The sequence below is a fragment of the Nelumbo lutea genome, chromosome 1 (genome assembly GCF_056320005.1).
Source record: "Nelumbo lutea isolate HS-2025 chromosome 1, American lotus-T2T, whole genome shotgun sequence".
In the NCBI taxonomy this organism is placed as follows: domain Eukaryota; kingdom Viridiplantae; phylum Streptophyta; class Magnoliopsida; order Proteales; family Nelumbonaceae; genus Nelumbo; species Nelumbo lutea.
Window position 1 is genome coordinate 25,650,311 of NC_142684.1, and position 14,107 is coordinate 25,664,417.

General features: G+C 37.8%; 1 protein-coding gene across 3 annotated transcripts; it reads left to right on the top strand.

The window, feature by feature from the left end:
• The first annotated feature begins 2,278 nt into the window (after positions 1-2,278).
• On the top strand, positions 2,279-9,918 carry LOC148874013 (diacylglycerol kinase 2-like). 3 transcript variants are annotated; one of them, XM_088966334.1, is made up of 8 exons: positions 2,279-2,492; positions 3,890-5,115; positions 7,005-7,380; positions 7,472-7,548; positions 8,061-8,180; positions 8,297-8,461; positions 8,726-8,863; positions 9,522-9,918. In XM_088966334.1, exons 2-8 carry the CDS (start codon positions 3,973-3,975, stop codon positions 9,672-9,674), a joined length of 2,172 nt encoding a protein of 723 aa, XP_088822460.1. In that variant the 5' UTR covers positions 2,279-2,492; positions 3,890-3,972; the 3' UTR covers positions 9,675-9,918. The 3 variants fall into 3 exon arrangements, with proteins under 3 accessions (XP_088822460.1, XP_088822463.1, XP_088822462.1); XM_088966337.1 differs by having other exon boundaries at positions 2,333-2,492; positions 9,536-9,918; XM_088966336.1 differs by having other exon boundaries at positions 2,387-2,878.
• The last annotated feature ends 4,189 nt before the right edge of the window (positions 9,919-14,107 follow it).

Genomic DNA, 14,107 nt, shown 5'->3' on the forward strand with positions numbered 1-14,107 from the left:
GTTCTGGGGCCGGGAGGCCTTCGCCTGGCGAGGGTGCCCATCCTGCAGGGAGGCCTTGACCGGCCTCGGAGCGGGGTGGCGAGGCGGAAGTAGTGGTTGGTTCAATGGCAGTTGGGGGAACTGCTGTTGATAGTGATACTGGGAGATGTTGTGTAGCACTTGGTGCTGGTGAAGCTGGTGTTGCTGGAACTGTTGCATTTGGGCTTGCATTGCCCGCATGCACTGCATCAGGTCCTCCAACCGGTTTTGGCTAGCTGCCAGGGGGACGACAGTTGGTTCAGTGAAGGTTGTCTCAGTGGGGGGAGGAAAGGGGATGCTTGTGGTAGGAAGGTTTACGGGTGCCACTGCTTGTGGTGCGTTCAAGATGGGGATCCCATCCGCCGAAAGGGGGATGGTGAACTGTCCAACGCACACTACGGGGACCTGAAGTTGCTCCCCGGTGGCGTTTGTCTCCGTGCCACGTCCGGTGTTGCTGGAGGAGGCCATGAGTGTTGGGGTTTTTGAAGAAAAAGGGTTATCGAAGTTTGGAGGGAGGCTTTTTGAAGCAGTTTCCCACAGACGGCGCCAATTGATGGAGCACGATCCGGCTGGTCTTAGCTGTCTACTGCCTTGCTTCCGAACGGGGTAGCAGGGAACCTGAAATGGAGGAGATGGGAAAGATCCGGGGGGAACCCGGTGTAGAGGCTCTAAAGCTCAAGTTAGAATCCTTCAAAAGCAAGGTAATACCAAATAGCGCAAAGTTTGCATACCTCCGTTGTCGGGGGGCAGGTGGCTCTTATAGTCACTTCGTGCACTCGTCCCAGGGCCTTTGTCAGGTCAAGTGTGATTACCTTTGTGCTTGTCAATTCAGCCATCGTCCTTTCTGCTGAGATAGAACCGTCACTGCCTAACCGTCATCTAACTGGAGATGGCGGTGTCAGTGGTGGTGGCAGGTGGCCGTTTAGGGTGCTACCGCCAAACGTTGGATCCCAAGTCAGTCAGGCGCGGCGCCCTTGGGCACGAACTTCCTCAGTGTCAGGCGTGGTACGACTTGTTTGGTTTCGGTGCCAAGTGATGCAAAGTGCTGAGCGAGGCGGTCTTGAGCTCGGAGGTGTCTACAGGTCAGTTCGGCGAGTGTATCTCGAATTGTTACAAGGTGGGTCAGTTCGGCGAAGTGTATCCCGAGCTGTTACAGGGTCAGTTCGGCGAAGTGTATCCCGAGCTGGTACAAGGTGGGTCAGTTCGGCGAAGTGTATCCCGAGCTGGTACAAGGTGGGTCAGTTCGGCGAAGTGTATCCCGAGCTGTTACAAGGGTCAGTTCGGCGAAGTGTGTCCCCTTGTTCCCGCCTAGGCTTGGCCCCTTTTATCGAGTTGTTGTTCTGCCACGTGTCACATTAGAGAGGTCGGGCCAAATCTTCCTTCATCAATAGGTATTACGTGGGTTTAAAGAAAATAAAATCAAAATTCTAAGAAATTAGTAAAGCGATGGGAGAACAAGGAGAGATGTGCTAACATGGCACATCCTATATTATATATATAGATAGATAGATAGATAGATAGATGTGTGTGTAGATTATGAAAATGCTCATTTAAAACTTGTATTTTTTTTCGGTTTGACCGTGATGATGCCAAAAAATCATGATACTAGAAAAATTTATAACCAATCAACTTGCATCAAAATTCACAAGGGTTTTTAGTTGATCAAAGCCCTTTTCGTATCATGTCTTTTCGACATCATAGATTTCTCTCCTCTTTTCTTTGTTTACATTTTTTTTGCTATTTTTCTCTTTTTCTTTTTATATTTTCTGTGATTTTTTATATTTTTCTTATTCATTCTTTGTTGAAGTTCCTTTTTTTTTTTGCAATTTCCCAATTTTTTCTCTGTTTCTTATTTTTTGTATTTTATCAATATTTTACAAAAATAAAAAATTATGATACTATAAAGGATTTGACCAACCAAAACTCCTTGTGAAATTTGATGGAAAACCCACCCAATTGGTTTTCACCTTTATGATGCCTGTTTCTTTCTTTTTTTTTTTCTTTTTTTTAGTGTATGATGTCGATTGATTGGTTACTAAGTTTTTTTTCGTAGCATCAATGCATCATAGTCGAACTCTTTACAAAAAATGGTCTTAGAAAAAAATATTTAAACATGCACGTGACATTGACATGAGAATCTTTTTTAAATTAATTAACAGAGAATGTTAACGGTAGAGTCAAAGTGTTTGAATCTTCAGGGTGGATCATTTTCTCAAAGAACGTTTGGGGGATTAAATGTCACTAACCCAAAATTTAGTGCAGAATTGTGTAATTTGTCTTAATTTTTATTATTCTATAATTTCAAAAAGGAAACGAATGAAAGGCAAGAAGAAGAGACCATGCTAGCGATACGCAGAGAACGTGAGAGAATGCTGAATGCGAAGAATGCGAGGGGCTCAGAACACGCAGCGAGATATAAAACTAGAGAACCAAATTAGGGTTTCTTTCTCCGAATCTCCCTTCAACTTCACCAGGTTATTTCATTGGAAGAAAAAGAAAAACCTTTCAATTTGTACGCGTAATGGTTAATTATAGATCCCTCTGGTCGAGCTTGGTTTGTTTGATATTGTGTTGGTTGTGATCCGATTTGAGTCGTTGAAGTTTGAATTGTGTGGCGCAGTGGATGTTATTTTGAATTCTCTGTTATGTCTTTGGTTTCGTGTGTTATTGTTTGTTGTGAATTTCGTTTAGGTCTTGGTTGGGATTTCCTTTCTGTTTAGGAGTTTGCAATTGAAGCTTTTTGGCGTTCTGGTGCGAGAAATTGGCTCATTGGTTCGTTTCGGTTTTATTCGGCTCGCATCGAATTCATGTTTCTTTGTATGGCTTACGCGCAGATTTTTACCCGATCTGTGTAGTTCAGGTCCTCTTTTTTTTCGTCTATAGATTTATTCTAAATGGTTTTGCATTGGAGATCTGTATCAATTTCTGGAATTGTCAGATTATTGTGTTTTCCGATGCTTTCTTCCTGTAAGATTAGTTTTACATCGACTTTGCGATTTGCGGTGCAATAATTTTTTGTAGTTATTCTAAATGGTTTTGCATGGGATTTCTCGTTTGCCATTTTTCTATTATTTCAATTCCCAATTTGCTCTGTAGAAGCCTGTTTCCTTGTCATTTTGCTGTTCTCTCGGAATGGATATTTAGTTAGCAAAAAGTTTAGTTGTTTGCTTTGAGATCGCAACATGATAAATCGACGGATTTGAAAGAAAATGCTAGGTGATTAAAATCAAGTTATGAATTAAAAAAGAAAGAGTCTACATTGTCATGTCATATTGGTCTGCCAGCGGAGCTTCTTATATTTGAGTCAGACACCTTTGTCAGCTTCGTGTTATTTGCAATATCCAGCTGTTCCCATATTGACATAAGATCTCATGGTTCTGCTTCTTATCAATTTTGCTGCAGAACCTAGTAATGCCATGTGAATCCTACTCATTGAGTTTGACAAAACAAGGTCAAAAGTTATTAGATTTGGGAAGATCATTTTATTCAATAAAACAATTTGGACTCTATTTTAAGATATTTCCATTAGAAGCCATGTTTCTGCGGTGCTAATTCCATTCATTTTAAAGGTTATCTTCTGAGTTACACAAGAAAAGAGTGATAATGGTTGCAAACCTCAATGGTCTTTTCTCCTCTTACTTTTTTTTTTCATTCCTGGTATCTTCTGGTTTCTGATTTTTTCTTTTCTTTTTTATATTTCATTTTCTAGTGTTGTCTGTTCTTCTAATTTCATATTCCCAAGTGGTGATATTCTAAACACACGCTTTATTTTCTGGTTTTTGTTTTTTTATTTCATTTTCTAGTGCTGTATGTTTTTTTGGTTTCATATTCCTAAGTGGATATTTTCTAAACACACGCTTTGTGTTTTCAGGTATCCCTCTCAAAGTTTCTTTGATGCTGGACACTGTTGAATGAGTAGAAAAACTAAGCGGAGAAAAGTAAATTAGGTTGGCAATGATAGATTTGTGTTTTTCGTTCCTGAGGATCCTTACCAACCAAGATGGTCAAGGACGTTTTATTTTTGGATGGTTGGTAACTGGATCGTTCGGACTTCTTGCTCTTATATATGCATTCCTTAAGTGGCAGAAAAAATCCTCACAGAACTGGGTTAAAGCTGCAGCAAAGGCAAAGAAAAAAGTTTGGAAGAGATTAAAGGTTCCTCTATCGCATCATACATGGATAGAAGACCTTTCTTATGGGGAGCAGCCGTCCACATGCTGTGTGTGTTTAGCTTCCCTGGCGTCCTCACAAACTCTAGGTGTAAAAGTAGCACCGCACGTTCCTCTTCATAGGTGCTCTGTTTGTGGTGTAGCAGCACATTTCTATTGTTCCCAGTTTGCAGCAAAGGGTTGCAAGTGTGTGGCTCAAGCTGGCTCATCAAATCTGTTGCATCATTGGTCAGAACGATGGATTAATTTTGAGGAGAACTCTGAGATGTCTGCTTTCTGCTACTACTGTGATGAACCATGTTGTGTTCCTCTTCTGGATGCATCTCCTACCTGGCATTGCTTATGGTGTCAACGCTTTATACATGTTAAATGTCATCCCAAAATGGCAAAGGAATCAGGTAATATTTGTGATTTGGGTCCCTTTAGAAGGCTTATCCTTTCTCCACTCTCTGTGAAAGAAAATGATGAGGCAGCCACTACCAGTGGAACGCTGAATTCTCTCACTGAAGAAATTATAGCTTCACCCTATCATGGACAAATTAGGAGAAGGCGCCAACGAAACAAAAGTGGAAACACTCGTTCTGGTTTTTATGACTCCCCTAGCTTTAAAATCAAGGATGTCCCTGGTGAAAATATAGCTCCTGCATATGTCCTTAATGAGCTTCTTGATCTTGATAAGTCATCCAATGGAAAGAACAGTGACCACTTATTGAAGAAGAATGATAGAGAACCTAGTATTAAGGGTTCTCAAAATGGATTGCTGGATAGAAATGGGGTTAATAGTGCCTTTGGTCGTGTTAAGAGTTATAAACTGGTGGATTTGCCACAGGATGCAAGACCTCTTCTTGTTTACATCAATACAAAGAGTGGAGCTCAGTATGGGTCTTCTCTACGGAGGAGATTGAACATGCTATTAAATCCTGTCCAGGTGATTTTTTTTTTTTTTTGTTTAATCATATAGAATGTTCTTCATTATTGGATTGTTTACTGATGCTTTTATGATTTTATTATATGCTGCTTTCTCTGATATCCATTTCTAGAATGTTAAAATAACTTGCAAAAATCAAGGTAGGCATGTCATTTATGTATTTTGGTATTATTGAATGGGCGTTGTGCTGCTCGATGTGTTTGCATTAACCAACTTGGTAGTGTTGGCCTAGGAAATGACATTAAATTTTGAAGAAATTGAACTTTCATATCCAATTTTCTAAATTAAATTTACATGTTGAAATTGTACACTAAAACTTTAATACTCAAGATTTTGTGACAAGCTAGTCATTTTAGTTCCAAGTTTCAAACCTCATGCAAATATCCCTTTGGCATTTGACACTTGCAGCCAGCAGTTTGCATAGAAAATTTGGTGCGCTCAGTGACTTAACTTGATTTTAGTGAAGATAGGCTTGGTTGAACCTTTTCTAAAGCCTCCAAGACTTGGTCATGTCATACATAATTTAACCAAATCTGTGATGACTGATGAATCCCAATGTGCCATCTGAGCTTTCCTAATTGACTTGTGAAATGTAATGCTTTTTAAAGTGCATCTCACTATGAGAAAGAAAATCTTCTTAGTTGAAATTTAGAAATAGTTCTCCTTAAACTAATTCCCCCTTAGAAGGTTAGTTGGTTTAGTTTTGAGTTATAGGCATTCATTGAACAGGCTGAAGAATCCTTATATTAACTACAAGTTAGCATGAATTTATACATATGGTTATCTGCTCCTTGAATAGGATCCATCTTCTTGTAGATCCTAGATTTCATGCTTTAGTGGGTTGCCTGAGGTCCTTTCAGTGGCCTTACATTGAGATTATGATCTGTAGTAGTATAGTTGGGTTTTTTATGTATACAATAAACTGATCTGTCATTATTCTTCTTATAGAGGAGCATCAATGTATTTTCTCCTCATTTGTTTTAGACCTAGTAAGATTTTGGGATTGGGGGTTGTGCAACTTGATCAACCAACCAGTATTCTCTGTTTTACGTTGTCTTCTCCTCCTCTCTCTTCTCACTTGGTACACTCTCAAAGTTCACAGCTAGTAAAAATTTGTACTAGGTATGAGATTATTGACAAGTTGGGTATGAATTGATACTTTTGCACCAACTTGACAAGGAGTGGAGTTGTAGGTGTATATTTAGGTTTTTATGTATACAATTTAGTGATATGTCATTATTCTTCTTGTAGAAAGGTACTAATGTCTTTCCCCCTCATTTGTTTAGAACCAATGAAATATCTAGAGTGGGGGTAGCTTGACTTTGTCAACCAACCTATATTCTCTTCTTCTTCCTTGCTTTCTCTCACTTGCTACAATTAAACATCACAAAAACAAGTCATATCTCTAACAGAAAATCAACTCGTTCTGCTGAAGGGTACCTTTATTTTAGTTTTTGTTTTCTTAAATTTTAGGATGAGGGCTTCAACAGGTTTCATATTTTTTTGCAGGAGCTCTCTCATTATTTCTCTCCTGAAATACGTCCTTTTGGGGCAGAAAAGCCTCAATCAATTGTACTATTGTTCTACATGGATCTTTCTACAAGCAAAATAACTGTGAATCCTTATTGCTTCAGAAATTATACATTCACTTTGTATTCCTTGACCTTTGTCATACATTTTTTTTTTGTCGGAGTTAAGAGATTATTTGACTCGTGGATTCTGTTCAATGGACAGTTATAAAAGCAACAATTAAAATACACATGGTTTGTATGTTGATTCATTGATATCAGATCTTTTATAATTTGTAGTTAACAGCAATATATGAATTAAACATAATTTCTAGATAATATCATTTATCGTAATCTTGGTTTTGCCATAATCAACTGCAGATTTTTGAACTCAGTCCTTCCCAGGGGCCTGAGACTGGGTTGAAGTTGTTTGATGCCGTTCAGTATTTTAGGGTTCTGGTCTGTGGTGGAGATGGTACTGTAGCATGGGTTCTTGATGCCATTGAGAGGCACAACTTTGAATCTCCTCCACCTGTTGCCATACTTCCTCTGGGCACAGGAAATGACCTGTCTAGGGTTTTGAGATGGGGAGGAGGTTTGTCTTCTGTTGCAAGACTAGGTGGGGTAGCTACAGTTCTTGATGACATTAATCATGCAGCAGTGACAATGTTAGATCGCTGGAAGATTAATATCAAAGGAGGAAACCAAGAAAAGAGTCCTAAAAAAGCACAATCAAAGTTCATGATGAACTATTTGGGTATGCTTGCTGATGTTATTATTGTTATTTTTTGCTTGAATCTGTTTACCACTAATAGGAATTGTATTTTTTTTTTCATTTTTCTGCACAGGTATTGGGTGTGATGCAAAGCTTGCATATGAATTTCACTTAAATCGTGAAGAGAATCCTGATAAATTCTATAGCCAGGTACTGATATTTCTTTCTTGTATACTCCAATTACATGTTTTGCCATGTATTTGCAGATCTTTCTTCAAACACTGATATGTTTAAGTCTAACTTTGGATGGTATGGTATAGCTTTTCTGTGGCAGAAATCATTTTGACATTATAAATGATGAACTCGAGTATTAAATAGAATATTGCAATACAGTATCACTGATGCATTACAGTTCAAAGTTGTCTCTGACAATCTAAATGGTTGCCTTCCAAATGAAGGTCTAGCCGTTAGACCAAACTATATTGGTGACTGCTTGATGATCCAAACTGTAAACTTTTAATTCCAGCAGGATTCTCAAAATATTATCTAAGAGAATAGGTTATAAAACTTTAAGTGCATGCTGCTACCATGTTTTATTGGCTTAAGTGTCAATACGAATGTGTATGCCGAACCATTACTGTGGCTCCCCATATCCATGTCTCTGCTATTTAAAGTTGTATCTCTTTTCTATCTTGTAAACTAACCAATTTTTCACTTAGCAGTTTGTGAATAAATTACGTTATGCTAAAGAAGGTGCCAAGGATATAATGGATAGAACATGTGCAGATCTACCATGGGAAGTTTGTCTTGAAGTAGATGGAAAAGATGTTGATATCCCTAAGGTGAAGTCATAACTCCTATGATGTTTGATCCAAAACTTTGTTGCGAAAGGTATATGGTTTTTCTTCAGTTCCTCTCTTATCTCATCTCTTTTCTTTTTTTAATCTTTATTCAACAGGATGCTGAGGGAGTAATTGTGCTCAACATTGGCAGTTACATGGCTGGAGTAGATCTTTGGCAAAATGACTATGAACATGATGATGACTTCAATCTTCAGTGCATGCATGATAAGATGCTGGAGGTTGTTTCTGTCTGTGGAGCATGGCACCTGGGAAAACTTCGGGTATAACTTTGCTTCTAACTTTACCTTCACCTTTTATTTTCTGCCCCTGTTAATAAATAAGTAATAAACAGAAAAATGCAAAGTTGAAGGTGTGCTTCCAGTATTTTTAGAACACCAATGGTCATGAATGCCATTGCTTTAAAGAGTTCGTAGTTTTCTTTGTTTTTATAAAAGTTCTATTGAATTTTCTTAGCTCCCAAGGCCCAAGCTAATTTTAAATGCAATTTCTGTTTATTGATTCACGAGGTCTTTTATCTTCTGCAGGTTGGGCTTTCACAGGCTAGAAGGCTAGCCCAAGGAGAGGTTATAAGAATAAACACTTCCTGCCCCTTCCCTGTTCAGATAGATGGGGAGCCATTTATCCAACAACCTGGTTGTATAGAAATTACACATCATGGACAGGTATATTTTCTCAAATTTCGCACAGAGACATGTATTAGCACATGCACATGTGAACACATATGGAAGATGTGAAAATAATATAATATTTTCATGGAGTTGAGTTTGCTACTCAGGTGAGCCTTAAACACAAATGTCCAGAAATACAATCTGAATTTTGAAGTATCTATGTTACATACCTAGGTTATGTACAAAGATGAATCTTAAGATTAACAGCCAGAACAACCTTCTATGACTGTTACTCTCTCTTTTTTCTGGTAGAAAGGGAAAATGACTGTCTCCTTTACTAGAGAACTTTCAATGCTATGGCAAGTGGCATATGCTGTGAATTCAAAGCACTTGCCTCTCTGAATAAAAGACATTCAGGGTTCAAGTGGTTACCATTAGCAACATTTTCTGCACAATTACCTTCTGTTATAATGGGATAAATCATCAAGATATAGGCTTATATGCACAACCGTTAGAATAAAGGTTTACCTGGGAAACAACAGACCTGCTGTTTCAGTTGAGTTCTATTTATTTTGATTTAATCAACCATAACCTGCTTAAAATGCTAGTTCTAGCTTCATTTTTTTTATAGTTCATGTTAATCATAGCTTCATTAAAAATTAAGTGCATGTTCTTAGTTTTCAAGCGAGTCTGTATTTGTTTCACTTATCAGATGTTCATGTTAAGGAGGGCAACTGAGGAGGAACCCACAGGGCATGCTGCTGCAATAATGACAGAAGTTTTGGCAGATGCTGAATGCAGTGGTGTAATTAATGCAACTCAGAAGAAATTACTTCTACAGCAGATGGCCATTCAGCTATCTTGACCACGGCCTCTTCATTCTACTAATCTGTCATAGCTACATTTGGTTACCTAATCTTCTTCTTGATCCAGTGTTCTGGGACATTAGGTTTGTCTTTTTTTCCTACATGGAAGCAATTCTTGTAAATGCGTGCTTGTGTGTGGGAGAGAGTCCCAGAAGATTCAAGAATATAGGAGAAATTCACACTGTTGTAAAAATATAACCAATCCAAAGAAAAAGGGAATGCTTAGAATCAGCACTTGTTTTCCCTCTTGTTTCTGCTTGAATTTTGGAGCTGTTCAATGTCATATATATATATATATATCATGGTTTTAAAAAACAACCCGAAAATGGAACAATTCTGGCTACCAGTTTCCGGGTCGATGGTTTGACCATCCAATTCGAACAGGCGGCCTGTTCTGACAAAAATAAATAAAAATAAAAAAAACGGCTAAAAACCGTTGAACGGGTCAACAGTTTGACTGTCCGGGTCAATGGATCGTTGACTAATTCAACAGTTTATATATATATATATATATATATATATATATATATATATGAAATTGAAGACTGTAAACAAGTGGAATACATTTACTACAAGGGTTATAAAATGGCTTAACTTTCAAATTATCAAGTAGTCTTATAAAGCATTCGATACATAAATTAAATAAACCATCTAATGGTAGGGGTGTTCTTTGTTTGGTTCAAACCGCAAAATCAAATCGAAACAAACCAAATTTGCAGTTTGGTTTGGTTTATTGGACTTTATAAACCAAATCAAACCGTACACCGATATTATATATATACAGTATAATTATATAAATAAATGATGTATAAATATTTTATTTATATAATCTACCTAAATCGAATGTATAAAATTATAAATATATAATAAATTAACAAAATAAAAGTTCTAACTTCTAAGTTTTAATTTTTAGGGGTGCCATTTGGGCCTTTTAATTGTTCAAAGCCCAATAGAATCAAAGAATGGTCCAAAGTTCCCCAAACCATATTAGAAACTACACCATACCATAACAAAATGGTTTGGTTCCATGTCAAAATGAATTGTTTTGGTTTGGGAATTTCTCAAACCGTAATTTACTGGTTTGGCCTAAGATTCTCTAAACCACATCAAAGCAGACCATGAACACCCCCATCTAAGGATGTCTCAGTTGGTAATTTCTCTGGTTGGTTGTAATGGAGATAGGTGTAAAATGTGCTGGGCCATAAAATGGGTTGTACATGGTCCACATGCTACAGTACTGTGTCTGCACCCCCGGGCCGGGCTGGGCTTATTATTTTTCCAATTTTTCCTTAAACAATTAGGGTAAATTGCTAAAACCTCCCCTGAAGTTTCTGATCATTGCTGAAACCTCTCTTGAAGTTTGGTAATTGCAATCACCTACTGAACTTTTTAACACAGTTACAAGTAGACTCCCTCTATTAGAATCTTCTAACAAGAGGCATGAAAATGTCCAAAATACTTATTTTCCAAATTTTTTGTTCATATCAATCCCTTCCCCAGGCCCTTCCAATCTCTTTTACAAAATTGATTTAATTTCAAATTTACTCTTCATATCAATCATTCAAAGGTAAAATGCAACCTTGAATTCTCTTATTTTCTTTTGTCGTTCATAAAGTTTTTATTGTTTTTTTTCCTATTAAAATTAACCTCAATAGTAATTGCATAGGTATTTTGGACTTTTTTCATCCCTCTCCTCTTGTAAGAGGATTCTAACACAGGCGGTCTACTTGCATCTATGTCAGAAAGTTGAAGATCAGGGGAGATGATTATAATTACCAATCTCCAGGGGAGGTTTCAGCAACAATCAGAAATATCATAGGAGATTTTAGCAACAATCAAAAACTTCAGGGGATGTTTCAGCAATTTATCCAAAAAATTATGCCAATCTATAGGTTGGGCCCGTGCCTCCCTCCCCGCTCTGGCCTCTGGGGTGTTATGGGTATAGAGGACCGATTTGGGTGGCTTGTTGCCGTTGGTATGTTATCTGGTTCGCTCCAGCATTGATGTGGAACTGGATCCCGCAATCACCTATTTGGGGAAAATAGTGATGTGTCCCCCCCCCCCCCCCCCTTGGTCCAGGCTCGGGCCTTAAGCCCTAATTTTAGGGCTGGGCTGACCATAAATCCGGCCATTCCACCCGACTTGCACCCCTAACCAGCAAGCCCAGTTGTCTTGGGCCAAGAAACAACCAGACCCATTTCCATCATCACCAACCAAGTGAATGAGATGAGAGTTCCAAGTCCAGATCTGCTGACCACAAGATGCTGGCCACAATATATATCGGGAATATCTCTCCTATTTTAAGTTGTCATATATGTTCTCATATGTACGGCTGTAGTGTCTAATGGTCAGGATGGTGTTTGGATCCGCTGACCACAAAATGCCCACTATATCTTGTGAACAACACACTACAGCAGCACATTGGGAACATCTCCATGCTTTGTGGTCAGCATACGGGACATGAGAGATCCACCAATTGGGAGTTGAAGAGCACAGCATCCTCGATGGAAAATTTGTGGGTCCCACTATACCAGCCACGTCACGAAAGTTCTTCACTTCTTTTTTTCCTATGAAACTCTCTGCAAATCTGCTATCTCTTAGCTTATCTTTGGATTTTTTTTTTTGGGATTATTGCTGATAAATAACAATTTTTGAGTTTTATTATCAATAAAAATAATCTTTTTAATATAACTTATAGAATAAGATTATATCAAAAAATGGTAGAAATACTGTTCATCTCCTTCCTCCTTCCTACACCGAATAAATCTCCCTATACCAAATACAAGAATCGGCAGTTTAATTGATTTAAAAGTTTTTAAACACCAAAAACTGAAAAAAAACCTCAATACCAACTACTTTTACATAAGAGCATGCTTGAGAGTTGAGATTTTATATTGCATTGATGTGAAGACAATTGACAAATGGTCTAGAGATAACTCCTGAGCCACTATGTTTTCCATAGTACTTGCTTGAAGTTGAAGGGCCTTTTTTTTGTAGTTGGCCAATGGGATTTTGTTTCTATGTTCATGTTCTTTTTTTCAGATTTATGTGAGCTTTACAGAAAATTTATTTTTCCTGTACTCGGATAAGTGATACCCATCTCCCAAGTGGACTCACATAGGGGGAAAGTTGACAACACAAATGGGACAGAATTGTACCTTTTAATAATAGTTTTTTATTGATAAATTGATAATTTTCTTATTTACCTAAGAAATAAAAGAACATGGGTAAATGCACTTGACAGATAAGTATTTCTTAAGAAACACTTGCCTAGATAAATAACTTCCCAAAAAGCAAATGGGGACATAGAATCCATTAAAACATGCATATAGTGTTTTTATGTGTATCTTAATTTTTTCACCATTTCTAAAATGTGTCCCAATGTCTTTAAAAACTGACTTTCTGATATTCTTTGGGTTTTTAATATGTTCAATGATGCTGAAGGAATTGGATTATGGATGCAATATGGGTGGGTAAGTACAAATAGGTACAAAACAATACAAAATATAAGGTTTTGCACTCTACATATTTGTATTTATATTCTTTCCAAACTGAGCCTTAAGGATGCGCTCTCTTCTGTCTATACGTTGATTTTGATCTTCCATAGGATCTTATTGTTCTCCTTTGATAACTATTGCTTCTCTTCCTGCCATTGTTTCTCCTATACAACCCATGGTTCTTGGCTACTTCCTATCTGTCTTGTCAATTGCAGATTTTGAGTTTCCACAATTAGGGGGTGTTAGATGACATTGTTATTTTTGTTTTTAAAAATAAAAGCAACTGCCACGTCAGCAAAATTATATTGTTTTTGCCAATATGGCAATTGTTTTTATTTTAAAAAACAAAACCAATCATGTTGCCGACTACCCCTAGATGTCGAGTTGGATTCTAACTCATCGCGATTTCCTTCACATGCTTCGTCATCCTCTGTCATTCATGAAGCCAAAAGCTTGATTTGGTGTTTTCTTATGCAACACCAAGTTATTACTCCCATGCTTCCAAAGGTCCATTTCATGAAACTCAAGACAGATCAAGCACAAATTACCTTATGAGAAGGGACCTGAAACTTTCAAAGTTTTGCTGTCACTAGGATTTATTTAGAGCCTAAGTAGGTTCTCATTAGAACTGTCAATGGGTCAGGCCTGGTTTGTGACAGGTTTACCAGTCCCGAATCAATTATTAATCAGTTCCATAAGACAGACCCAAAACCGGAACCAATTATTAATCGAGATGATTGGGTCCGACCCGATTATACCTTTTTTTTATGAAAATAAAAATTACCATTCAACCACAAAAGAGACCCAACCAACAAGCCTCTTCAGCAAAATACTTACCCCGACAAGCTATTTCATGGGCTAAGAGATTCTTCGATCTTACACTTTAAAGCTACTAAAGAGTCTGAGAAGACAACAATATTGCCGGGCCAAGTCTG